This window comes from Platalea leucorodia, assembly GCF_965183815.1.
Source record: "Platalea leucorodia genome assembly, chromosome: 3".
NCBI lineage: Eukaryota > Metazoa > Chordata > Aves > Pelecaniformes > Threskiornithidae > Platalea > Platalea leucorodia.
In genome coordinates this window covers 19,819,034-19,843,274 of record NC_138825.1, presented here as the reverse complement: position 1 = coordinate 19,843,274, position 24,241 = coordinate 19,819,034, and the positions used below count along the sequence as shown (strand labels likewise).

At 38.2% G+C, this 24,241-nt stretch overlaps 1 protein-coding gene across 3 annotated transcripts in view; it reads right to left on the bottom strand.

Annotated features, from left to right (window-relative positions):
- The window catches only part of LCLAT1 (lysocardiolipin acyltransferase 1), a 120,847-nt gene that overhangs the window by 54,386 nt on the left and 42,220 nt on the right, over positions 1–24,241 (bottom strand). For 2 of the 3 annotated variants that reach the window (XM_082307154.1, XM_082307155.1), the window contains 3 exons: positions 22,539–22,737; positions 9,791–9,937; positions 801–917 (listed from right to left, as the gene is read on the bottom strand). In XM_082307154.1, the coding sequence (XP_082163280.1) occupies positions 801–917; positions 9,791–9,937; positions 22,539–22,737 (463 nt within the window). The remainder of the gene's footprint in view (positions 1–800; positions 918–9,790; positions 9,938–22,538; positions 22,738–24,241) is intronic. The other variant, XM_082307156.1, reaches the window with a different exon arrangement.

Genomic DNA, 24,241 nt, shown 5'->3' with positions numbered 1-24,241 from the left:
CACTGCCACGTCAGTATCATTTAATGGTTACACCGTAATCTCATCAAAATGCCCATTCCCTAAACAACCCACAAACACCTCGATCTAACAAGCAAACACATCTTTATACTCTGTTGCCCTGATAACAGGGACTTGATCTCCACCTCCAGATTAATACAGGGATGGAAGACCATTTCTAGGTAAACAGCAAGTATCACGCATTCTCTCACCCACCACCCTGCTGCCAAGCAGCACAACTCCTATTTTACGCAGCTTCTCCAAGTCACCGTCACCTGAAAAAGCTGGCAGCGCTGGGCAGCTGACTTGCTGCATCTACATGCTGCTGTGCATTCCCCTTGTCCATTTAACATGGCAACTTGTCTCAGCTCTCAGACTTAAAACCAGAAGCTTTTCAGAGAGGGCAGCGTTATACATGTCTGTGTGTTCGGTGTCAGCCACCCAGCTGGGGTTAAGGACTGGTACAGACAATAAGGCTGAACTTCCTTGGGATCTTTTCCACTATTTTTCTGAGTTAGACTGCTAAACAAGCTACAAAACTCAAGGAAAAAAAAAAAGTGAAAATGTTTTTTTCATCCACTGCCTATCTCCTGATGATATGAGTGTCTGTTATCAACTCTCTCAAATCTCTCCATGATACAATCATTTTAAGTAGGGTTGCAAACAAAGGCTTTTTTGTGATCAGGATACATAGTTTGTCTGAAATTACTTCAAGCTGTATTGTGAACATCAGCTTCTACAGCTTGGGTGAGATTTGTTATCTTACAGGAAGAAAAGAACATATAAATACAGAGCAAGATTACCTTCTCTTAGACGCTCAACCACAAAAGTGAATCCAGTAGTTCGCGGATGTAAGACGTACTCGTATTTTTTAAGTCCGTTCTTTTCAGCGAATTCATTACTGCGGGCTTTGGTATTGGCTGAAGGAGAGAATAAAAAGCACCATTTTCTATTAGTGTGCATGTAGCCCAAGAATTAAATATAATTATTATACAACAGGAACAGTACAACAGCAGTTCACACAGTACGGATGTGCAACAGGTTTTCAGGTGGAAGCAGACTGCAAGTGTGCTTTCGGTTGGCTGTAGTATGGTATGAGGAAGAGCAATGTGGATTGCAAGAAAAGCCTTTTTACCCTCTCATTTCATTTTAGAAAATAATCAGCAAATCTTTCCTATCTATCAAATGCAATCTGAAATCTATAAATTAAAGTCTGTTAATAGTTCTCTGTACACTTCAATACCCATTTTACAGTAAAAAATGTGTTAGTGGGCTCACTTTTTTTTTTTTTACTCAAAAGGCACAATGTCTAGTAATGTAAGTTTGATATTATGTATGGAAGTACCTTGAGGTCAATGTTTAACCACGTTGAACTTATTTCAGAAAGAAAACATTAAATGGGGTAAAACCATTAATCTAATACATTAAAATGGTATTTTACATCTTCATTCTGAACTTGACACATTTTCTTCATCAACCTGCGCTGCACATACATGCCCTGTTTTGATTTTTTGACCAACTGCCTTAGTGTCACAACAAATGCTTGCTACTGTACGCAGAGTACATGCAAGGCATCTGGGAAGCGGCGTGGCCAAACCCTGCGACGAATACATTTTGAACCTCTGGCAAAAAGACGACTCTCACGAGAAAACCGAACAAAGGCTTTTCAGAGCCAGCTGCTAACAGAGCCCACTGAGCAAGGCAGACGTGGACACTAAAGTGAAAATTTGTGAAGACAGGCGGAGAGGAAGCAATTTGTTCTCCAGTGATGTGCAGGAGGCTCTTCCAAGCAGCCATGGTTAGCAGCCAAACAGACTCTGCTAGCTACCCTTACTCCTTCGTTGTGGGTACTGCTGTGCCTCCTCTGGGGCCAAAAGGCAATGGTCACATGCAATATTCCCTTGGCAACATGGAAAAAAACAATTTGATCAATTATTCAATAACTTGTATTTATATAGTTTCACAGATGTTTTAAAAGACTTTAAATAACTTATATTTATATAGTTTCACAGATGTTTTAAAAGACAAAATCCCAACAACAGATCTATGGAACAAAATCATTCCCTAAGCAAAATACCATCTTGTTCAAGCAGAAACAGCTCTTTTTTTAAGTGTCCACAGTTAACCTTAAGAGAGATGGGAGATAAAGTAATGAAAAACATATTGCTGCTTAATAATTTAACAGAACTGATACTTATAGGTAAGTCCTTTCCCTTACAATCATCATAATTTTTCCTGTAAAGGAACAATAGCACAAGTGGACAAATCAACAGCAGTGTGAGATGTCCTTTTTGCAGTAAGGCAACTTTCTAGCATTTTTTTTTTTGCTAAATTACATGAGCTCTTTATCAAAAAATGTGGATGTCCCTCCTAAAGGACCAACTACCTGTTAATAAATGCTATAGCCTCTCAGCATACCAAGTATTTTTTCCTTGTGACCTATTGTTTCCGTGTGTAAGAGTACTGCTTTTCATACACGCAGCCCTTAAGACTTAGTGCACAGATTTCCTGACGATGTGATTTGGAGGAAAGGAAAACTGTTGCACGGTAGCCAAGCAAGTGATTCAGCAAAGAGAATTCAAAGATTTAATTCTTGCCAAATTGCCAAAACGTACAAATACTTGAAAAATATTACATCTTCAAAAACTGTTGCTAAAATTACAGAATGTGTGAAATACTAAAATTACACTTGGCTATGTAACTTAAATTTATCTTTCCTTGGACATATGTATTATGTCTTTAACCACATGATCAGAGTATCTATTTTTGTCTGCTCAACTACTACTCCATTCAATGTGGAAAACGGAGTATTCTGAACCAGCGAAGGGAACTTGCCTTTAGGAGCCCTACCTCCGCGACAGCAAAACTTGCAAAGCGAGTCGTGAGCAAGACTTGGAATGGCAGAAAAGACAAGAGCAATCTGGTAATTATTAAATGCTCCTCCGAAAAGCCAGATTCTACCTCTTAGACATAATTGTATTGCACTATTAGCTCAACAACTTAAACTGTTTATTTTCTAAGAAATTACATTGATCACCAAGAATGTTCCTGTAAAACGTATACAAGTCAGGAGTTCCTTTCCAGATTCTGTGGAGATTCAAGTAGAATGCTTTACATGAATTTATCACAAAGTTTTAAGCTAATGTATTGTTTCTTCCAAAGGACAGAGGAAGTGTCATCTTCATTTTCTGCATATCCAAGTCTGGGTTTCACGTTAGAACATGTGCAATCTGCGAATCACGTCAATCAAAGCTTTGAGACATAAGTGCCGTAAGTGTCTACACAAAGCTAAGCAGTATAAAAATATAATAAATCTAAGTCTTAAGCATCTCAAACTGCACATAGTTAATGAGCACTCAGAAAAACCCTCTCCGTATGTCTGCTCACTCGCACTTTGTTTCAGAGGGAGCATGAAAATGAATTCCTTGGTGTTACCAAATGCTCCTATTTGCACCACAGGAAAACCAAACGGTAAATGGGCAGTTTCATTTTCTAAGCAAGACCTAATTGACACTGCAAAAAAGGTTTGGGGCCTCCACTGCCCATTGCCTTGAAGTAATCATCTTCAAATCTCCTCTTAGTGCACCTCCCTGCACTTGGAAAGAACTCACTGTAAACATCTGCAAAACATCTTCCAAATTTCCCTTTACTACAATGCCTTTCTAAAAACGTGTGAACAGCTGGATATTGGCACACCGGCCAACACTATTCAGCTATTTCCTGATATTTGTATCCCTGTCTTGCCTCTGGACTGTAGGTTTTATATAACTGAGATTGTTCCCTTCCCCTTTTGCATGACCCTAGTCTAATGGGATTTTAGAACTAGAATAACGTTCCCAGCTAACACAGTGATCATTGTCATCTGGAAAAATCATCTCCCTCTTCCTAACAACTATCAAGCCACAGGTCTTTGTGCATTAAACAATATTTATTACAGCAAGTCAGGAAGGTCAAAGGGGTTTTGATGCTATTCTGAAAGCAAGGGTAGGATATGCTTTCACTCTACCAAAAAGTAAGGATAATGCCCTTCCCTCCCCCTCCTGCTACTCTCAGCATTTGAAGAAAACAGTTTCTTACTCTGCTATTACTCACGAACAAATGCACTGACTGCCATCTTATCCGATGTAAGCACCTTTGTGCCTACTGCTGTTGGGGATCCCTGCGCGAGACACCTGTGCCTCAGCCTTCTGGGGGAAATTCAGAGCAAGTCTCCTGGCTCAGCACTGGATTCAACGAAAGGCAGAAAATGTGATGCTCCCCATCACATGAAACCTAGAGGTTAGAAAACTGATCCAGGAAATTAGAAACCCATTTTTATATCCTCTCCAACCTAAGGGCGTTCGCACAACAAACACGTCTTTAAAATCCCTTAATCAATAGACCCGGCTACACTGTCAGAGCTGCAAAACTTATGCAGATGCCTCATCATTCTGCAGTCCAGATTACAACATTCTTAGGTGTAAGAATAAAAAAAGTGAAAGATGCCTTTGGAAGCCTGATAGTGAAAACACTTCCTTAAAAAGAGGAAACATATGTTCCCTTCTTTGCTTCCAACCAACTAACGCAAATTGCATAAAGCAGCTTTTGAAGCAGGGACTGGAAATGAACTCTGTTTAGGTCTCCCCAATCCCAAAAGGTCGCTCACATCATTTGGCTAAGGGTGATGTCCCCTCTTGCTCACTCTCTCTGAAAAAGATGAGTAAGCGTCGCTTTCTAGAAACAAGTATTTTCTTTCTTACACTGTATTTAAGCCAAAGTAAATCTACCCCCAGAGTTTTTGCTCATCATTCCTATTAGGTGTATTTTGCATTTAACTCCTTGGTTCTATTTGCTCCTACGATAAAAAAGAATAAGTAGAATAATCTATTTTTGTGGAAAGCAGCCAGTTTATTAATAGAGGGTCGTGTGGGACCTTTCCTGATCCAGAACTGCTTCATGCTGTCTCTTCTGGTCTCGCACTGACCTGCCTCTCCTCCCTGTCTCCTTCAGCTAGTACATGCTGCCTCTCAGAGGGTACGTTCTTTGGGGCTGTGACAAGCACAAGAAGTCAAACTTATTTGAGACTTTAGACACTACAGCAGAGCAATTGTCAAACTACACAAAAGAACAAGAATTTAAAGGTTCTGGCCATAACCTCTTACATTTTTTTTTGCTCCTGTGCTCCCTTTGGTACATCATTTGATTACATTTTTTCTTATTTACCTCAAAATTATGTGGGCAAATCCTATTTATCACATTTTTAAATTATTTGAAAAGCTCAGAAAGTCAGCACTTTCTAGAAGCACCACACTTCAGAATTTCATTTAAAGTAACTGGAGGAAGAAATGATGCTAACACATTTTCTTCATTTGTTGAGTTACAGACTTTTAAGAAGTTAAATTGCTTTTGCCCCTGAAAGCCAGAGGATACAATGAACAAATTCAATTTTTTTTAAAAAGTCAAACTATGTTTTTAATTTGTGAGCTAGTTTTGAATTAAAACAAAAAAATCTCTAGAATTCGACTTTGATGAAAGCCATAATGCAGTAACAAGCTGCATTCGTGTGAATCTGAAGAGTGTTTGGAATTAAAACTCCAAGCCTTGTACCCAACGAAAAGCTAAGTCTGTGCTCCCCATGAAATATGTATGCAGTATTAGCTCCTCTCAAATAAACAAGCTCACATGCTTTTACAGATTCAACATTGTCCAGGCTGATTTGTTTTGCTGGACGTCACCCAAAAGAATTACAAATTTCCTGCATCATCCTACTGGAAAGCTGATTCTGATAACTTTAATACAGCTATTTCTGAGAAACCCTCAACTACTGTTTGGGTTGGTTTTTTTTTTTTTTTTTTTTTTTGCTAGTACTAGTGCACTGAAATTTTAATATTAATTACTACCTTTCCCTTAATCTGACTTGTGATAAAAGCATGCATGTACTTCTATGATTTCGAAGTACTCTGAAATGATATCGGTACCAGACAGTGAAAGAAGAAACGAGTACTCCAGAAATTTCTCTTTTAAAAAAAACTCTCATTTATCTCTCTGTTAGAGGTTTGCATAGAAATCATAACAGCTACATTGGCTCATAGTTGATAATTTAAGAAAAAGTCAAGCAGTTGTTCTTACTTGTGCTATTTTCTAACTATTACATGTTAAAGCTACCTCTACCAGTACTTTTGAACAATATTTTTTTTGCATTACCAAAGTACATCATATTTACTAGAAAAAGAGAAAAATCCAATTGCAGTTCATTGTTACCTTCTAGACAGAATACTGTATGTGTTCCACATCACAACACTCCTGCTATAATCTGGGCTCTAGAAAGCTTTCCTACTTGTTTTTTAGCTGTTCCTCAAGGAAGAAAGGTCTGTGCAATCACACTCTGTCCGCCTGTTCCCCTTAACTTCTGAAGCTATTGCCACCTGCAAACAAAGTTTGCAGGGTCTGAAACCCCACAGGACTTTCAGAAAAAACAATGGCTGAGTAAAGGGGAGCCTCCAAGAGTACAGATCTTAATAACGGGAAAAGCCAGGGCAGGATCCGCAGGTATTTAGCCTGTCAGGGCTTTCAGCACAGCATGCAACGGTCTGTCGGTTAAGGCAAGTATTGGTGAGGATGAGCCACAGCACACGATGCCTCTTGCTGAGACAGCAGCAAGAGATTTGTGGAGGAAATGTCACACGGAAGGAAACACAAGGAAAAAGGAGAAGTTGGAGTGAAGAAGAGACCATGTATAGGGATGCAGACACAAATCCGTAAGAAATGAGGCTTTAACAGGCACAGAGCAACACAGCAACTTTTTTTTGTTATTGCTTTCTGAAGAATTACTACAAAGAATCTTGTAAGGAACACCAAGAAAAACAAAAGAACAAGCAAAACGGTGGGTGGTATTCCAGCTTTCCAGAAGCACTAGACTTATGGTTGCTTTGTGTTCTTCAGGGCTTCAGAAAGTCTGGCTGTATGGTTATCTGCTGAGGGCTTCTTTTGAAGCAATTACAATAAAATACCTTTGATGCACTTAGCTTTAACCTTGAAGTACTCCAGAGTGAAAAGATGACCAACCTATCAGAAATAAGTATATAATTATTACCTCAGACCCTATACATCCAGTCTGCAAATACATTGTTCAGGGTTCATGACATTACTATTTCTAAAATTTATTTACGTAGCATCTTCCACTGCAAAGTACTTCACCAACTTGAAGTCAGGCAGTGGCCCATGTACAAATACAGTCATACTTCACATCTCTTTGAAACCTTTCATTCTCAAATACCTGAAAACATTATAAAATTTCTTATAAAGAGGAGCAAATTTATCATTGTCATGCAGCCACTGAGAGGATAAAAAAATGATAGCAGCACAGAGCTGCACAGCAATTCTGCTTTTCAGTGAAGTACACGTGGAATGTTATTTTTCATTTTAAGTACCGGAAGAATTTTGTTTTCAGAATTAGCAGTTTTGGAATTTGGTCAGAAAACAAGAGCCATTGCCTCTATTTTTGCAGGATGTTCCCTAGGATATTGAGCAACCATTCAGAACAAAACTGCGGTTTATTTCTTATTCTAAAAGATGGAACATGAGGTTGCAATAGGTCCTAATATGTCAATAACGTAACAGTTTTCTGAAACTCATTTTTTCAAAATGTTACACAAATACATTATTATGTTCTATCATTCTCATATGGCATAAACGTGTTGCTTGGTCAGGATTAGCTTGTCAAAGGATTTTGCCCTGTCTCCTACAATATTTTAAAATATATGAGCTAATGTTTCCTGTGAAGACAATTAGATAGGGAGAGCTATTTACTTTCACAGAAAAAGCCCCGGGGTTTTGCCTGTCTCTGTACATCTTATTATGCACAAATATAATACCAAGGTGGCATTCATTACTGATGGCAAGTTAGAGTGGTAAACACCGGACAGTTTAACATGTCAGAAGCCAGCACGGCTGCCCAAGGAAGCAGTGCCCTGTCGCCTTCCCTGCCCACCGCTCCGTCCTTCCCATCGCACTGCCTCCTCCCTGGGCTGCTCAGCAAACCAGGGGGAAACGATCACCACCCATCTGTGGTGGCTTAAACTGACTTCAGAAGAACAGCACAGTTAGCGCGGATATCCGTTCCACACTGCAAAGTTAAAGAGTACGTGTTACACACGTATGAGGAAGGAACACCACAACAACAGAAATATCTTAAAAAAAAAAAAACCTGTCAAAAATCAGAAATCCAATTAGACGATTTTTTAATATTAAGTGAAGAATCTTGTCTGCATTAATTTCTCAGTGGATGGTACCAACAGCATATACTTAAATTTAGTCTAAGTCATTTGTATCAGTTACAACAGCAGAGAGAAAATCCTGTGTTTCCTTAAGCTACTCCACATTCAGGTGGGAGCATCCCCACCACTGCCTTTGGGACTCCGCAGCTCAAGTGTTAACACACCACAGCTGTCTCAGTCCTCAGTAATTCTTCTCTTTTAAAACTGCAGTACGAAACTTCCTCAGTTCTTTAAAATATGTTGTCTCTGAGGAATATTGAGAGGGATTAGAAGGTATACATAATTTATGGAATAAATTACAAACAATCCAATTCTTTCAATCATCTTGAGGTAGAAACACCTGTTCAGAGAGTGTGAGCGACCCAAGGAGGAGTCTCCTGACTCCATGAATAATATTAACATTTCATCTCATAATTCAGAGCTAGGAGGGGAGAGTTGTTAATGAATCCAAAGAAAAAAAATTTCAAGTGAGCTAATTTCCATCCTACTTCCTAATTTTAGATACAAAATAACTAATTCAACAAGACATATCACGTGAAGCAGTCCAAGAATGTACAATGAATTTATACTCTTTTAGGAAGGCTGATCAAGTGATGACAATTCCCTATAGTGTGATAGCATCTGAATACTATACATATCCATTTTTAAGGATATCGGGAATACAGAAGAAAAAATAGCAGTATATGTTAGTTATTCTTATACTGTGTCTAGTACTTACTGATCTGGCATTGCAATAAAATATGATTTGACAATATCTGCAAGGGAAAGTATAGTAAAAATCTTTTAAATAAGCTAAAAGGTGGAAGTTTACTTGTAATTGATTTTCCAGTTAAAGATGATGCTTATCAAACCATGCTGCAGGCATGAACCACTACAGAACATTCATACAGTGTTTTCTTTTATCGGCAACTGAGTCGTCTTCAACACTGGTTAGCAGCTTGCTACTAATGCCATAAGATACCTGTATTAAGGTAGACATTTTATTAAGAATTAATACTACAGGATCCAACTCATTAAATTTACTCTTATGATAACGTCAACATTTGTTTTCTTATAGAGGCAGACTGCTTACGTGGCCTAAGGAAGAAGTACCTCCATTTTCTTCACTTAAAACATTAGGCAAGAAATCTAATAGAATCATTAGTTGTCCTCTTCAATCACTCTTCCATAGGTCTGAAATGATTTTGCACTGTTGGCCTCAGTAAGACGGGAAACGGGAACATGCAAGTGATTTATTCCCGGTCTTGAAATCTACTTTTGCTAATGCAATGTACACACAGTACTGACCAATATAAAGCCATTTCAACCATCAGATGCTTTGAAATGTAACGGTTATTTCAGGAAGACTGGAAAAGCCTCCCAGTGGAACTACATTTGTGCTTCTCAAATGAATCAGCATAGATGATCATGAACTATAGTTTCCACTGTCCATGAGAACCCAGTCTTGCTCCTGCCTTGAACTTTTTCTAACTATTTCCATAAACAACAAAGAATTTCCACATTGAACATTCCATGAGAAGATGACAAATGCAGCCTACCTGTGAGATCAGTTCCTTCCGGAAAGATGAGGAGTTGTAGCGGTTCATGAATGTCACAGAAATAATCCAGCATTTTTTCAAAGTGACTCTTGTCATCTTCCCACTTTCTCTGAATGAAAACAAAGGCAGCAACCTGCATTGCCCAGCCTAAGGTTTAAGAAAAAAAAAAAAAAAAAAAAAACAAAACCAAACAAACCAAAACACCTTTAGTAACATTTCACTCTGATACTTCCACAGTGTCTGCTATTCCAAAATATTTTGTAAATTGTGTTAGACACAACATTTTATTTACTGTCCACCTGTCCTCACCTCTGATTAAGAGCAGTTAGTTGCCTTGTAAAAGGAGTTTTAGACAGGAAGCAAAAGAATGCATAATCCAAATAAATAAATCTAAATAAATTTGGAATGGCTACAGTTTTGCAAAACTCAAGTTACCAGAGACAGAAAAGCCTTCCAGAAAGCAATAGGGTCAATGCTGTCATGAGGTGAAGTATTTAAAACCATTGCACTCACTATAACATCATCAGTCACTGCAACACTGATTTGCTCAAGGGAAGGCGCTGCCCCTATGGACAAACATCTCAGCAACACACCGCAGGATATAAGAAAGCTGCGTTATATAGAGATAGTTGCCCTTAGTAGTGCATGTTAACCATGTGCATTGTGCAGAAAATATCTAATGCTTTGAGGGCTTTATTACATATACCTTCTTACAATTTTCATTACTAATAGAAGAAAATAAAAAGTTGTTGTTTACTTGATTATAGAAAAGTTTGATGTGTATCCATTTGTATTAATACACAAGACAACTGTGAAGATTTACAGCCTGACATCAAACTGACAATGTAATGCAGTTAAATAAATGAAATTGCTGCTGAGCCTGCAGCTCCGGGGTCACACGCCGTATCTTCAATAAACATTCTTGGCTTTTTTGGCACAATTTTGTATACAATAGATCACATAATATTAGAAGTTCTGTCCACTAGTTCAGACAGCAGGATGAAAAAATCAGGGCTGCAGTTCTGCCACATGCCCGTGGTGCTCCTTTCTTAAACAGGGCTCAGAAGAGCATGACATTGCCTTACCACTGTACTTGGCTAGCCTGTATCTCGTCAGAAAACCTGCAGACAGATATTCCACATCAAAGAGAAAACATCACAGCATCCCATTCTCCTCTTTGCTCACCACAGTTCTCAAAAGTCTGTTTTCCCTTTGCTGCTGACTTACAGCATGTTATTCTTGCACTTTATTTCAGCTCCTCTTTACAGGGATTCCTTTCTATTCCATTCGTGGCAATATCTTACAAGGAGCATATGCTAGAAAATCACTTATTAAAGTCACCAATTTCTAAATCAACTTCATAAGTCAGCCTGGGTAATGTATTAACCAAGCTGCGTAATCTCTTCTGTATTAGACAGAAACGTTAACTGTATTGTTAAAGATTTCTAACCTGTATCATGGAGTAGATACTTTTTATTTTTAAATCAACTAAACAGATGGAGCATGCATAACTAACATGCCTTCTGCAATCGAGACCTAATGAGTCTCAGATAGTCAGATAATGAATGATATCCAGATAACTGAATACTGGAAGTGGTTATATGAATTAAGAAAAGAAATACTCAGAATGCAGTCTCAGCAAATCCTTTTAAATTTGCACGCTGTACTTGTTAAAAACCCTCTGTAAACAAAACTAATCTTTGACCACAACATTTTATATGCATCTACGCACATATCACATTCCCACATCTGCAGTGTCAAGAAACATCAGTACAGCTTTATTAATAGAGGCTACCCATGTTTAAACAAATTATTTGCAGGAAAAAATAAAGGTCCATTTAGAAGTGACTGAAAAATAACTTACGTAATTTAACTATGCTCTCTTCCAGCATTTAATCATCTTCTACTGCTACAATACACTTCACTACAATGGTGCAAACCCAATATTTTAAATTGAACTAATCAAGGCTTCATTTTCACATTTTCATTGTGTTATATGAAGAGGACATCTCTTCATACCAAATGTTGCCAAAGCATTCTGTTGCCTTAGAAGATACACGGAAATGGCATGAAGCTGCATCAGGGCAAGTTCAGACTGGACATTAGGAAAAGGTTCTTCACTAAGAGGGTGGCTGGTCCCTGGAACCGGCTCCCCGGGGACGGGGTCACGGCACCAAGCCTGTCAGAGCTCAAGGAGTGTCTGGACAACACTCTTAGTCATATGGTTTAGTTTTAGGTAGTCCTACGAGGAACAGGGAGTTGGACTCGATGATCCTTATGGATCCCTTCCAACCTGAGAAATTCTATGATTCTATGATACCTCATCTGAAATCAAATTCATAAAAATGGACACAGTAAAGGAAATAGCCCTCTAAGCAGAAACAGAGATGCCTTGTACCATACCATTTACAACTCTCAGAATGTAGATGCTCCATGGGACGGAGTGGAAAAATACAGAGATTAGGAAAGTTGTGCTGTGGTTTTGGTGTTTTCCAATCGTTCTTACTTCTCAGCCCAGACCTTTTGTGTGTTTTATGTACCCTAGACACTATGCCTAAATTAGTTTATGCAAAACCTGTACTGTGCTAAACCATTTTATTGTGTGGTATCACACACCAGACCTAAATTATTCAGTCCTTGTGTTCTCATTGCAGCAGAATCCGTAGGCAGAAAGAAGGGAAACGAGAAGCAAAATAAATGCTCACTTGGGAAGCCTGCTGATACTTTCCCAGGTCAGCAGCTCCTTAGGAAGAGTGATTTTGGCCCGTAATAGGGAAGGAGCATGGAAAAAACCTCACTGCCAGATCCCACCCTCTCCCCTACCTTTCTTCATGCAGCACAAGGCTTTAAATTATATGGAAACTTGCATATAAACTCTTTCTAGCGATCATTCTTTAGCAGCACTGTGAATATCAAATTACAAGCACCTTTAGCTACTAAGAAAGCTGCTGCTTGGGTGACTCGTATTTTACCTGACTAAACTGGCGTAAAGCAGAGGACATAATGCAGTAGTTTCCCATTCGTGTCCTAAGTGGTGGTGTCATATATAGGCTATGAAAAATTAAACAGAGGCAGTAATGTAATGACAGCAGAATGTCGGGGAGGAGGAAGAAAGAAAGAGAGGGAAGGGAGTTGGGAGGCATCCAGCTTTTAAAATAAACAACAGGTTTGATTCTCTAACCTTTCCAATAGATAACATCCAGTGTTCTGGAAGAATTTTTCTATCTTTAAGTGTATATCTAATTAGATAAAACAGTCCTGACTGTTCAAATAAGAACAGATTATCTAACAGTCAGATGACTAATAGTAAAGGACTCAGGTTTTCCTCCCCACTTACCCCAGCGCAGCACACCGCGCCAAACTATTTTACCACCTATGAAAGTGGAAGAATCTTCCACATTTGCTCAAGCTTTAAGGCCTCCAGTGAAAGGCAACAGAAACATGAATTACTGCCTTCAGCCAAAACCCGGGTCCATGCACTGATGAGGAGAATGCCTGCTGTTTACATGTCTCACCATCTCACCAGGTTCAAGCGGGAGAGGAAACCCAGCACAGGCTTGCAGACACATGCCTTTGAACAAAGCAAAAGCAGATCTCGCTTTGATTTCCATTCCACAGCGTGTCTGCATTGTGCTGCTGGAAAAACAACGTGTAACAAGTCCGAGGCACGACGTGGGATCCACATGGGAATGCACAGAGAAACAAGAGGAATTCAGTAAAGCAATGGGCAAAACGGAAGGTTTTGCTAATCAGCAAGATTTATGATTAAGCAGCAGAAGGAAGTACCTTCTCATGCGGAGCCTGCAGTGAGACATGCTGGTCATTTAATTATTGTTAAGTTTAGGTCAACGTATTGTCCAAGAAAAGTAATTACATTTTGCTTTTTTGCACAATGGTTTGGTCATCTAAAATCTCCCAGGCAACAAGAATCTTCCTAGCAAAGGCAGCATTTACTTGACTGGGGAAAAATGGTTATCTTTTGATTTGCAGATTCTTGAGAAATCAGTTATAAAAAAATCAGTTATAAAAACACAGCAGAGGAACAGTGAAGCTGAAGAAATCACATCCACTTCTTTGCTAAAAACAGTCTTCTTGTAATAGACGACATTTCTGTTAACTAACATTGCTTGGAAAAGTATACAAAAAGCATCACACTGCACAGCTCTTGTTCAAAACTGCAGAACAGCAGCACAAAAACCTACTACGTAGAGGAGCTAGTCACACTGACCTTTAAATCAACTTTTCAGAGCTGAAAAAATAAAAAAGGCAGCTTCAAATCTCAAGTAACGCATACACACTAATGATACGTATTCCACACTTCAATAAGGCTTTATCAGGACATAATTCTACACAGAAAAATATTACACTTACACAAAAAGGAAAGCCTGCTATTGAACTACAGAAATGTGCTATACATAAGAATTTCCTTACTGCCTTGGGGATAAAGCAAATTATAGCTTATGCAGGTTGAGAATCTGCAGCATTGTATTAAAAATGCTAGTTGCAAGTATAAAGCTTTTCAAATTCTAAGACCCTGCACTTCTGTTTTCCCCACCCCAAAATCCTTTAAAAGAAAAATAACACTTGAGGCTGAAATTTCTTAAGTGCGTTTTCATTGCAAAGGTGATTTGGGAGTAAGTAGATACTAGGGATGAAGGTGGCAATGAACAAAAGAGAGAAAGAGGCGAGTTGTGCAAAAAAAAGTCTTTGTTTGGTTTTGTATCACAATTTTATATACATTTCCGTAAGTATCTCAGAAATTAGATATCCCCCCAAATGTCATGTCTCTGTAAGAGGACTATGATGGCTGATATTGAAAGCAAACATACACACATCAAGACAACAGTATCTGTGTATTTCCTATAGCAATGTAACAGAACAGCTAATAACACACCACCACCACCCCCCCGCAAACAAACTCAATAAATGATTCAAAACTATAGAAACAAGTAGGAAAGTAGAAGGCCTATCTGTGGGGTTTCATTATTATATTCATTCATCCTGCTCCTTTTCTTCCACTGCATTATTCCCTGGTTTTTCATAGCATTATCTTGGTCAAAAATAAAAGCATTATTCAGCGTGCCTGTATTCAGCAGGGGTCTGGTCCTGATCAGGGCTTTTGAGGCAACAGTGAACCAGACGTCTAGCCTTAATAAGGGAAATCACTCAGAAGCATACGATCCCACTGTATACAAATAATTGGGTCCATTAACAGTTTGTTATTCCAAGTGTTCTGCTGCATAAAATATCCACAAGGCAACAACTACACAATCTTGAATTTTCCGTATTTTAAAGATCAGTAGGTATTAAAAAGATGTTAGCACACAGAAAATCACACAGGAAGCCAAGGCTTAAAGCTACTATGTATACACAGTTAAGTTTTCATCGGTACAGACTGCTAAACAGATTTCTGCAAATTCGGTTAGCATCAGCCATTTTACTGTTTTTTTTCTAGATAGTTTTATGCATAATAACAAAGTAAATTAAAAACTAAAAGATTTAAAAAATTTAATGTAATGGTTTGAGCGCACAAACTAGGAAAGCAAATAAAGAAATGCTTCTTGAAATAATCTTGTAATGCACCATCTCTGCTCCTGCCTGGCAAGTTTTTTCTCAACCATGCTCATTTCCAATAATGTAGTTAATAGGAGTATAATGAATTGAACAACTACCATCTGATTTGGTGAATTCTTTCAGCAAATTACAAACTAGCTAAGAGATAAAATTCACTAATATAGATTCACAGTAGCAGTCCTAATTTTATAGTGAAACATCTGATTCAGTCTATTTATTCATTTGATTCAATCTATTTGTAAGCTGTCTATTTAAACACCGGTATGCTTTTGCTATTGCCTTGCCCTATCAGACTCTGAACATTACTTTAATCTACATCTGTTTTTAAAGTATTTTTACGGTCATGTTCAGTTTAGGTTCAGACTATGTATTTCATACATCTATATAACACATAGTCTACTTTTTACTTGGACAGAATATCATCTCTTCCAACGTATGTGAAGCCTAAGCCTTTTTTCTTACTAAAACAACTTAAGTGAACAAACAGTAATGTTAGAAACATAGAATTTTAATTGAAAAAGAAGAAAAATATTCTGGGTTTGCTCTGATCATTTTACCTTTGGTTTCCCCATAGTTCTCATGCATTTGTTTCCGTACCAAAATACTCTAAATTTTATATTTAAGTTACATTCAAGTATTATCACGTTCTGTACTTCCTTTGCCCTGCTTCATTCTCTTTTGGGAGAATACAGTATGTGCCAGTAGAAACCTCCGCTTTAGCTTATTGTTTATTTATAATACAATTAGAAGCTCCTTCAAACAATGTTTACAGTATGAGATCTACTTGTCAGGGCAATAACAATGTGTCAAAAAGCTAGCCAGATACAGTGGCTTATGTCTTAGCTGTGAAAATGTAATACAGGATAAGTTCTAGAAAGGATACTCCATTTAAGAATTGGTATCTCTCAGCCAATACACACACAAAAAAGTGTGAAAGTATGTAGGAAAAAAATCATTACAGTAGTAGCAGGCTATATATGTATATAAAGCACACAGACAGAGGTATACCATGCTCTTGGAAAGTATTCTTTCAATATTCAATCCCTCAATCACAGTTCAGAAAGATGCTATTTGGACACTTCATACTCAAATATTCATTCTATTTCCTAAATTATGCCGTTTTTATAGAATATGGACAATCAGATTATTAACTCTACCATTGTATTAATGCTACTTACACAAAATCTTTGCGCTAAAATGCTATAAAATGCCATTAAGGAACATTGAACCTATGCAGTTACAATATCCATCTTAAAATAACACTTCAAATTTGATGTACGGTGTAAAATCAGAATAACGTAACATTACTCAGAACTAAAGCAAACTAAAGCAAAGGCTTAAATCTCTAGGATGGCTGGAAAGCGGCTTTTTCTAATGCATTTTAAAAATACATCAATACAGTGAAACAGAGCATGAAAACCTAAGTATTAAAAAAGATGAGTCTTGCCCAATACACATCTGGAGAAAAGCCTCACATCATTCCAGAATCATCAAAGACAGAAAGGAAGGAACCTCTGGCTGTTAGATCGTGGGGAGGAACAAACAGGCCCTACCAAACAGCGTGAGTCTCTCCCATGAATATGTCATCTCTACTCCACGTCAGAAACGGCGAGAGATTTTACAATTCGATACCTCTTCCGTAGGCTTGCATCCTCTTCAGATGCTCCATCTCCTTACGGGAGGACCGCAAAAGTAACTCGGCCTGATGAGCTGATCCGTACAGATGCTGCATAACCCAGTGATAACGGCAGAGGAATATAAGTTGGAAAAACTTGCCATCCTAATTCTGCTATTTGTTCTGTGAGCTTGGGCAAAATAACCGCTCTCTTCATCACTTGTCGTTTATAAAATGGGGAGAATGAGAAAGGTTAGCATCCAAACTCACTCATTTGATGTGCGTTTTAGAGAGGCAAAGGGGGTGGAGAGGAACTGGAGTCCTTATTATATAGAAAGGATAAGGAAGGTTTTAATGGAAGACAGGCTAGTACTGTTTTTTTTTCCTTGACAGAGTTGGGAGAATTTCTGTGGTATACTTCTGAAAATATTCCTGTTAATGCCTTTCCTGGAAGAGCCAAGCTGGGAAACAGGCACCTAAGTCTTTTCTTCCCCACAAAAACACACATGTAGAGTTACAGGCAAATTAAGCCGCATTTTTGCTTCGAAGTATAATCCTTCCCTCACACTTAAAACTTCGTCAAGAGAGTCTTGAGTATCTGTCTTCACTGTGAACAACTGGTAGAATAACAACCGCGCTTTCCATCAGAGAGCATACTTTTCAACATTCACTTTAAAAATCACGTAGGATAACAACTCTAAGGTAATTAAGTCTGGCAGCTCATAATTGAAATGCTAGAAGACAAAATGTCACAGCTCCTCAAAACTCTCATTTCAGTCTATTTTAACATAACAAAGATACTTGAGACATGAGCTATACTAGGAAGTTCAGTAGGCTACGCTTTTAATTTTTTAAACCAATAAGCTCTATTGATAAGAATTTGAATGCAAATCCAGCTATAACCCGAACAAAGACGCTTTATGCTGAAGTATTTCTGTCCCTACCTATGGAAGTAGCTGTGGCAGCACAAACACTTCCATGCCAATATAAATGCGTACAGATTCCCTGCAGCATGCTGCTTTAACTATACTCCAATTGAGTTAAGTGCTAAAATTTTCTAGGCTTACCGACACCAATATTTTACTTCTGATCCATCATACTGTCCGTGTCCATGCTCTTAGCCCATGGCAAAGGCAGAATAATTTGAGTTGTTTTGCCCTGCTTCATTGAAAACTAAGATGACTCAAATTACTTTGAATATGCTTCAGGCAAAGTTCACACACATGGACAGCTATAATGGATCAACTGACGTGCAGTAAAAGATTGGTGGGGCTAAGCCCAGTGCTGAAATAGAGCACAAGTCCTTTTTTTTCTTTTCCCCCCGGCACTTAACACAACAAGGGCCAAACCTAACTCGAGCCTTTGAGAGCTACAACACATGAGTGACCAGATGAGTGAATAACAACTAAAACGCTCCTACATCTGGCAGTCTCTTCAAGAGCAATGTTAGCTGCATAATAACTTGACTACAGAGATGAAGATCTGGACAGAACTAGTCTGTTATCTCTGCTCCTAACTACTCCAGGTTTGCCAGCTTTGCTTATTCTCCTCTTTTTCCTTCACCACCTTGTCCTTTCCTTAGCTGTTCCTGCCCCAGTCTGCTCCAGCTTTATCTCCCTGCTTTAGCAGTCGCAGTGAGTCTTTTCAAAAATGCTAAGTCTTCAAGGTATGTCCATCAATGGTGCCTGCAGCACCCGCATACTTTACATTTGTACACTGAATGATGGTGTTATTTATCTTTTCCATCTGCATTAAGCAAAACCAGGGTTAATATCACCTCATGTAGCAGCCATGCACTGACACTAACCCCTTTGGTTACCCTCTCTCATTTTTCCATCAATTTATCTGAGAGAGTGCTCAAATTAAAGCCAAATTTTCATTTCTTTTTCATGTAGATGTTGAGGCACTTTTAACCACTAAAATCCAAATATTACTGCAAGCCCACCCAACACATGCGATCTGTCCATCATTAAAATACATTTCTATTTCCAGTGAAATTACTGGTTCATATCACAACAAGACTTTTACAAATGAAACTATTAAGAAAAAAGGATGCAACTAACTTCTAGTCATTATCTGGTCATCTGACACTCCTGTGTATGTTCCTTGGTACCTACTCGAACAGTATGTATTCCATAGCACACGCTGAACACAACTGCGTCATAATCTGTATCACTTCCAATGCTATTCCTCATTATAATTGAGAATAGGCAAGAATATAAATTGTACATATCTATTACAAGTACTGTAGAGAAGTCCTATCTTGTCAGACTACGCAGGAAACTGTCAATGCCATTAGAAATTCTCCTTGAAAACTGACACTGCAGAATGTGTCAGTAGTTTCTGATGATGTCAGATGAGAAACTGCAGCAACAGCTAAGAGCAGGGTAGTACTCCCTCGAGACACCAACTTTGGCAAGTTGTACTGAAACGCTGCAAGAATGTTTCTGAAATTGAGATTACTGAAATGTAATTCCTCTTTTTGAAAACTTTACTGCACGCAATTTAACAAGCCAAAGCTATGGTTCCAGGAAGAAAGGACCATCTGTTTTTCTTTGGGCTTCTTTTTTTAAGGCTCACCTTTAATCAATTTAAAGTTTTTTCATACACTGGAATGCAAAGACTTAATAGAACTAGATAAGTGACTCAATGCTTCTCCTTGAAATACTGGCTCCTCTGATTTTAATTATAATTAACCAGAAAATAACTGCCTGCTTGTAATACAGACTCATTAAATCTGATACCTTTACACTTTTAACCCACAAAGGGGGCGACAAGGACTCTGGATCTGTTTGCATTCCAAGCTTTGCCCTTCACCTATCATATATACCACTTGGATCAGTGTAATCTCTCATAGACCTATTTTTACACCCCAACTGGGACAGTAATTATAACAACAAAGGTGCAATGCTTAATACTCAAAAGGTTTTCAGCAACATGGAAATTAAAGGGTTGCATTATAAACCTTATCTTACATATAATTTTAAATTAAGTGCTTGTAAAAAAAAAATCCTTTGGAAGATCAGAAAAAACTGTGCTGAAAGCAATACAGTGTATTCCTTCAAATATTTCTCAAACTCAAAGCAAAATTACCATTAGGTAAAGATTTATTAGAGGTTAAATTGAGCCAATATATCAATACTTCCATAATCCTAAACTTTTGACTTTGTAAACTAATTCAAATATATGAAAAGATGAAACTGAAAGACATGATGAAAATAGCTGTTTTAATTTCCACAAATATTATACCTTAAATGATCAACATCTAAAGTATCAACTATAGCTGCAGTGCACTGAAACTGTCCAGTTGATTTCCAAGTTATCTTCTTGCCTTTACAAGCTCATAAAATAAACAAAACTTTTATGTGAAACCACCAGACACAATTTAACAACAACAAAACAAAAATCTGACAAACGCCTATTAAAAGTCTATCACATAACACAGCAGGGCCATTAGAAATAAGCCAGAGAAATTCTGCTCTTACTAATGAGATTCAGGGTTGTCTACTTTGGACACTGTTTTCTGCTATATCACTGCCCCACCAAGCTTCATACAGATTCATGATGAAATCTTCTTTCGTCAATCTTAATTTCATCCAAGAGTCTCACTTTGCAACGGTCCCCTAATTACGTGGGTATACAGAACACTTCATTTTTGCAAGAATCTGCCACCCAAAACACAGGCTGACTGAACACGGAGACATGTATTTCTAAGGCCTCTTTTTAGATACACTATGGTAGAATAGAAGCTGAACATTTATGATTTTAGACTATCAAATTATGGCTTGAGTGAAGGATGTAGTTTAGTGGGATTCCTCTCCTCTGACTAATAAAACAACGTTAACAGTCTACTAAAAAATAAGCTAAAATTCACAACATTGCAACCACAGTACTCAAAGCCCATATATTGTGGAGGGTGCTTAGGAATCTGGCATATAAATAGTGGTTTATGACACTACAGATCCAGGCACCCAATCTACTGCCAGAAATTGTCATCCTGTAACGCAGATTACAGGAGTAAACGTCTGCCTGTGCCACCTCTACCATGACAGCCCACAAAGTGGAGTACAAGCCCAGAATTTCATTAGTGGCTTAAGCTACTATATCAGACTACATACAAAGATGGCATCGTGGCCTGCTAACATTGACCTGCCACAGCTCCATCTGCCTGAGCCTACTCATCAAATCTATTAGATGTGCTCAGTTTATGCACAGAACTGAGAAGTGTGTGTGTGCGTGTGTGTGTGTGTGTGAAATCAACTTCTAAACAACTCCTGACACTCTTTCAGGAACCAAATTTGGCCAAGCATAACATAGCATCCAACCTCCCGGAGCTGACCTTCCAGTTTTATAAAAGGCATTAACAAGCATACATACAAATGTTTTGTTACAAAAAAAATATGCTACTTTTGAAAAGATAAACCTATGAATCTTCCAGACTATACTCCTGATTCCACCTTCCATCATTGCTTTAAAAAGCTGCATTTGCAGCTGATTCCAAGATTTCAAAACATCTCTGCCATATTATGAAGATAAAACATTTATCTAAATACGTATTTTCTCATTTCCTATAACGTTAAAAGAGATGTCTTTTGTCAAGTAAAATTGACCTTAATGTTTGACTGTTATGGAAAAAAGTATGTTACCTAGTTGCAGCTCTTACTTAAGAGGACTAAAGGCCCAGCAAGTGAATGCAATAACAGCGCAACACTATGAGAGCTCCTCCATCTGGAATCCCGCCAAAATTATCTGTTCAGATAAATGGCCTGACAAAAGGGAACCATAAACAAGGTTACTCTTTCGACATCATAAAGTTGACGCATATCCTGCCCAAGCTAGTTTTGTATAAAGCAGCAAATAAATCTAAGAGATAAATAAAATGCAAAGAGATGCTTTTATTTCAGATAAGCCTGCCTATTTATTCAGAAACCATTTGTGCAACAATTTTTGGCCCATCTGAAACAATTTCTCTGAGTATGTGCAACTCTGATCCATTTCCAGCCAACATCACTATAAATACTGATTATTTCATACCCTGTACAGCATATTTTGTGTAACCAAGTTCGATTTAAAACTAAAGCTATTAAAATGAACCATCAACTTTGCAATTGCCTACGGTGCTTTTTCTTCCCCCCCTTTTTTTTTTAATCTTCTCAATAGTATAAATTGGATAATGCAGAAAGAAGCTTTGCAATGAGAGCATTTGCAATGTGGGGTGAAACAGCACAAAAAACAAAGTGTTGAAAGAGACTTGGAAAAGACTCATAAAATCCTTTTTCATAATTTTGACAAATGCTTTCAGTATGTATAGCAGAAATATTTTTACCTATAAGCAACAGCAGCACATGTAGAGTCTTTAAAAAGAAACCTTTAAGCATGTAGGTCCAGGCATCCTCTGGGAGATTTATGGTTTAATTGCTCAATATGCCACATATTTTACACAAGTTTTTTAAAAATACTGAAATAGAAGTTAAACCTAGGTCATTTAACAGGGTATGTACAGCGCTGTGCAAAATTTAAACACATTTTCCTTTCAAATTAAAGGATTTAGTGACCTACCAAATCCCGGAATGCTTTTGAGACTGGATTTGAGACAGATTTTTTCAAGTCTGAGGTAGCTGTATCGCAGCAGGCAGTTCCACAGGAACATCCAGTCCATTCGTGTGCGGTGGTTCATGATAATGACACTCCTTTCTCCAGGAACAAATCCATCACCGGTGACAATCACCTTGGCACCAAACACCATCTCCAGCAAGGCCTAGAAATAATATCTCAATATTATGGCTTTACTCCCAGAAGAAAAGCATAAGCCCATTAGCAATAAAAATTAATTTGAATTATATCATTTCGCTTATTCACTCACATTATCACTGGTAAACAAACTTCTGACTGTTTTCTAATAAAGCAGCCAGCTTTTCCACAGTAACAGGCAGCTGTTTAATGGAAGAGGAAACAATTAAATAGCACTTCTTAAAAAGCACTCTTTTACAATCTATGTCCAACATGAAACTTGTTTTTTCCTGTTTTTCCCAGAATATTATTATGCAGGAATAGAAGCAAGGGAATCAGTATGGATTATAACTTGGTAAGTAAAATCTAAGGAGAGACTGGCTGCACAAATAATCTATTGCTCAACATTGTCAGGGCTGGGAAGGCACCAGAAGCTGCCTTGCTTTCTGTGTGGGTCCAAATGGTCAACATGTTTCTGCTTGACTTCCACCTGCAAAAATGGCTAGAACCTAATGGCAGAAAGAGCAGCTGAGAAAGAAATCCCAATCAAGCTTGAACATAGTACAGTGATGTAGACCTAGGTCTGTACAGCTCTGCAGTGCTACCTTGAAGCCTGGGTCTCCACCCCACAATTTGCAAAAAGCATCAACCACCAAACGCCGGTACACACTTATCTGCGAAGTGCCGTCCCAAAGCACAGAATAAGCTTCAAATGTGGAAGGACACAAACAACAGGCCGGGCAAACAGCTTTTCCATTTTGCCTAAACAGCCAGTGATGCTAGAAGTTCACATATAAAACGTGTTTCTTGCTTTACCCGCTACATGGCTCTGAAGGGTCAAGTTATAAACCACGGATTGGTGGTTTATCAAAAGAAAAAAGCAGGCAAGAGCTACACAGTAAGTTTAAGAGGGCCTGGTTTCATAACCTGGACAGTTGGACCATAAACATTAGTTGCACTTAACATCAGAGCCCAACAGCATGCTCTGGCCATGTTCACACCACTAAAGTCTCTCAAGCTCCAAAACAAGGTGGCCGCATACAAATTGCCTATGGAAAATGGTTTTTGACCCATGACCATTCCCAAATCATGCAAGAAAGTGTATGGAGGAGTACTGGCTGGTTACAGCAAAAGACCAGGACCAGGCAAATAATTCAAAAATATGGATGATGGAATGCTAGTGCCTTGCAACCTTTTAATACCCAGTGGAAACACAGTGGAAAGGTACAAAATCCCAAGAAACAGAGGTAGACAACAGATATTACCTAGAGGTATGACTTAAGGCCCTAAGGTTAGGGCCACTGGCAGGACACTGTTCAACCCAGTTAGCACAGAAAAAGAAACCACAAAACACGATGGGACATCTAGAGGAATAAACTTAACAATTGGCCTTAACATAAAAAAAATTGAAGCACTTCAAATTGCCTCCTTACCTTTTCTGCCCTATTCTTCCTCCAGAAAAATACAGAAAAAGAGCAAAGTCTGGGGATTTAAACAGAGTTCTAGGAAGTAAACCAACTTTCTGTTCTGTT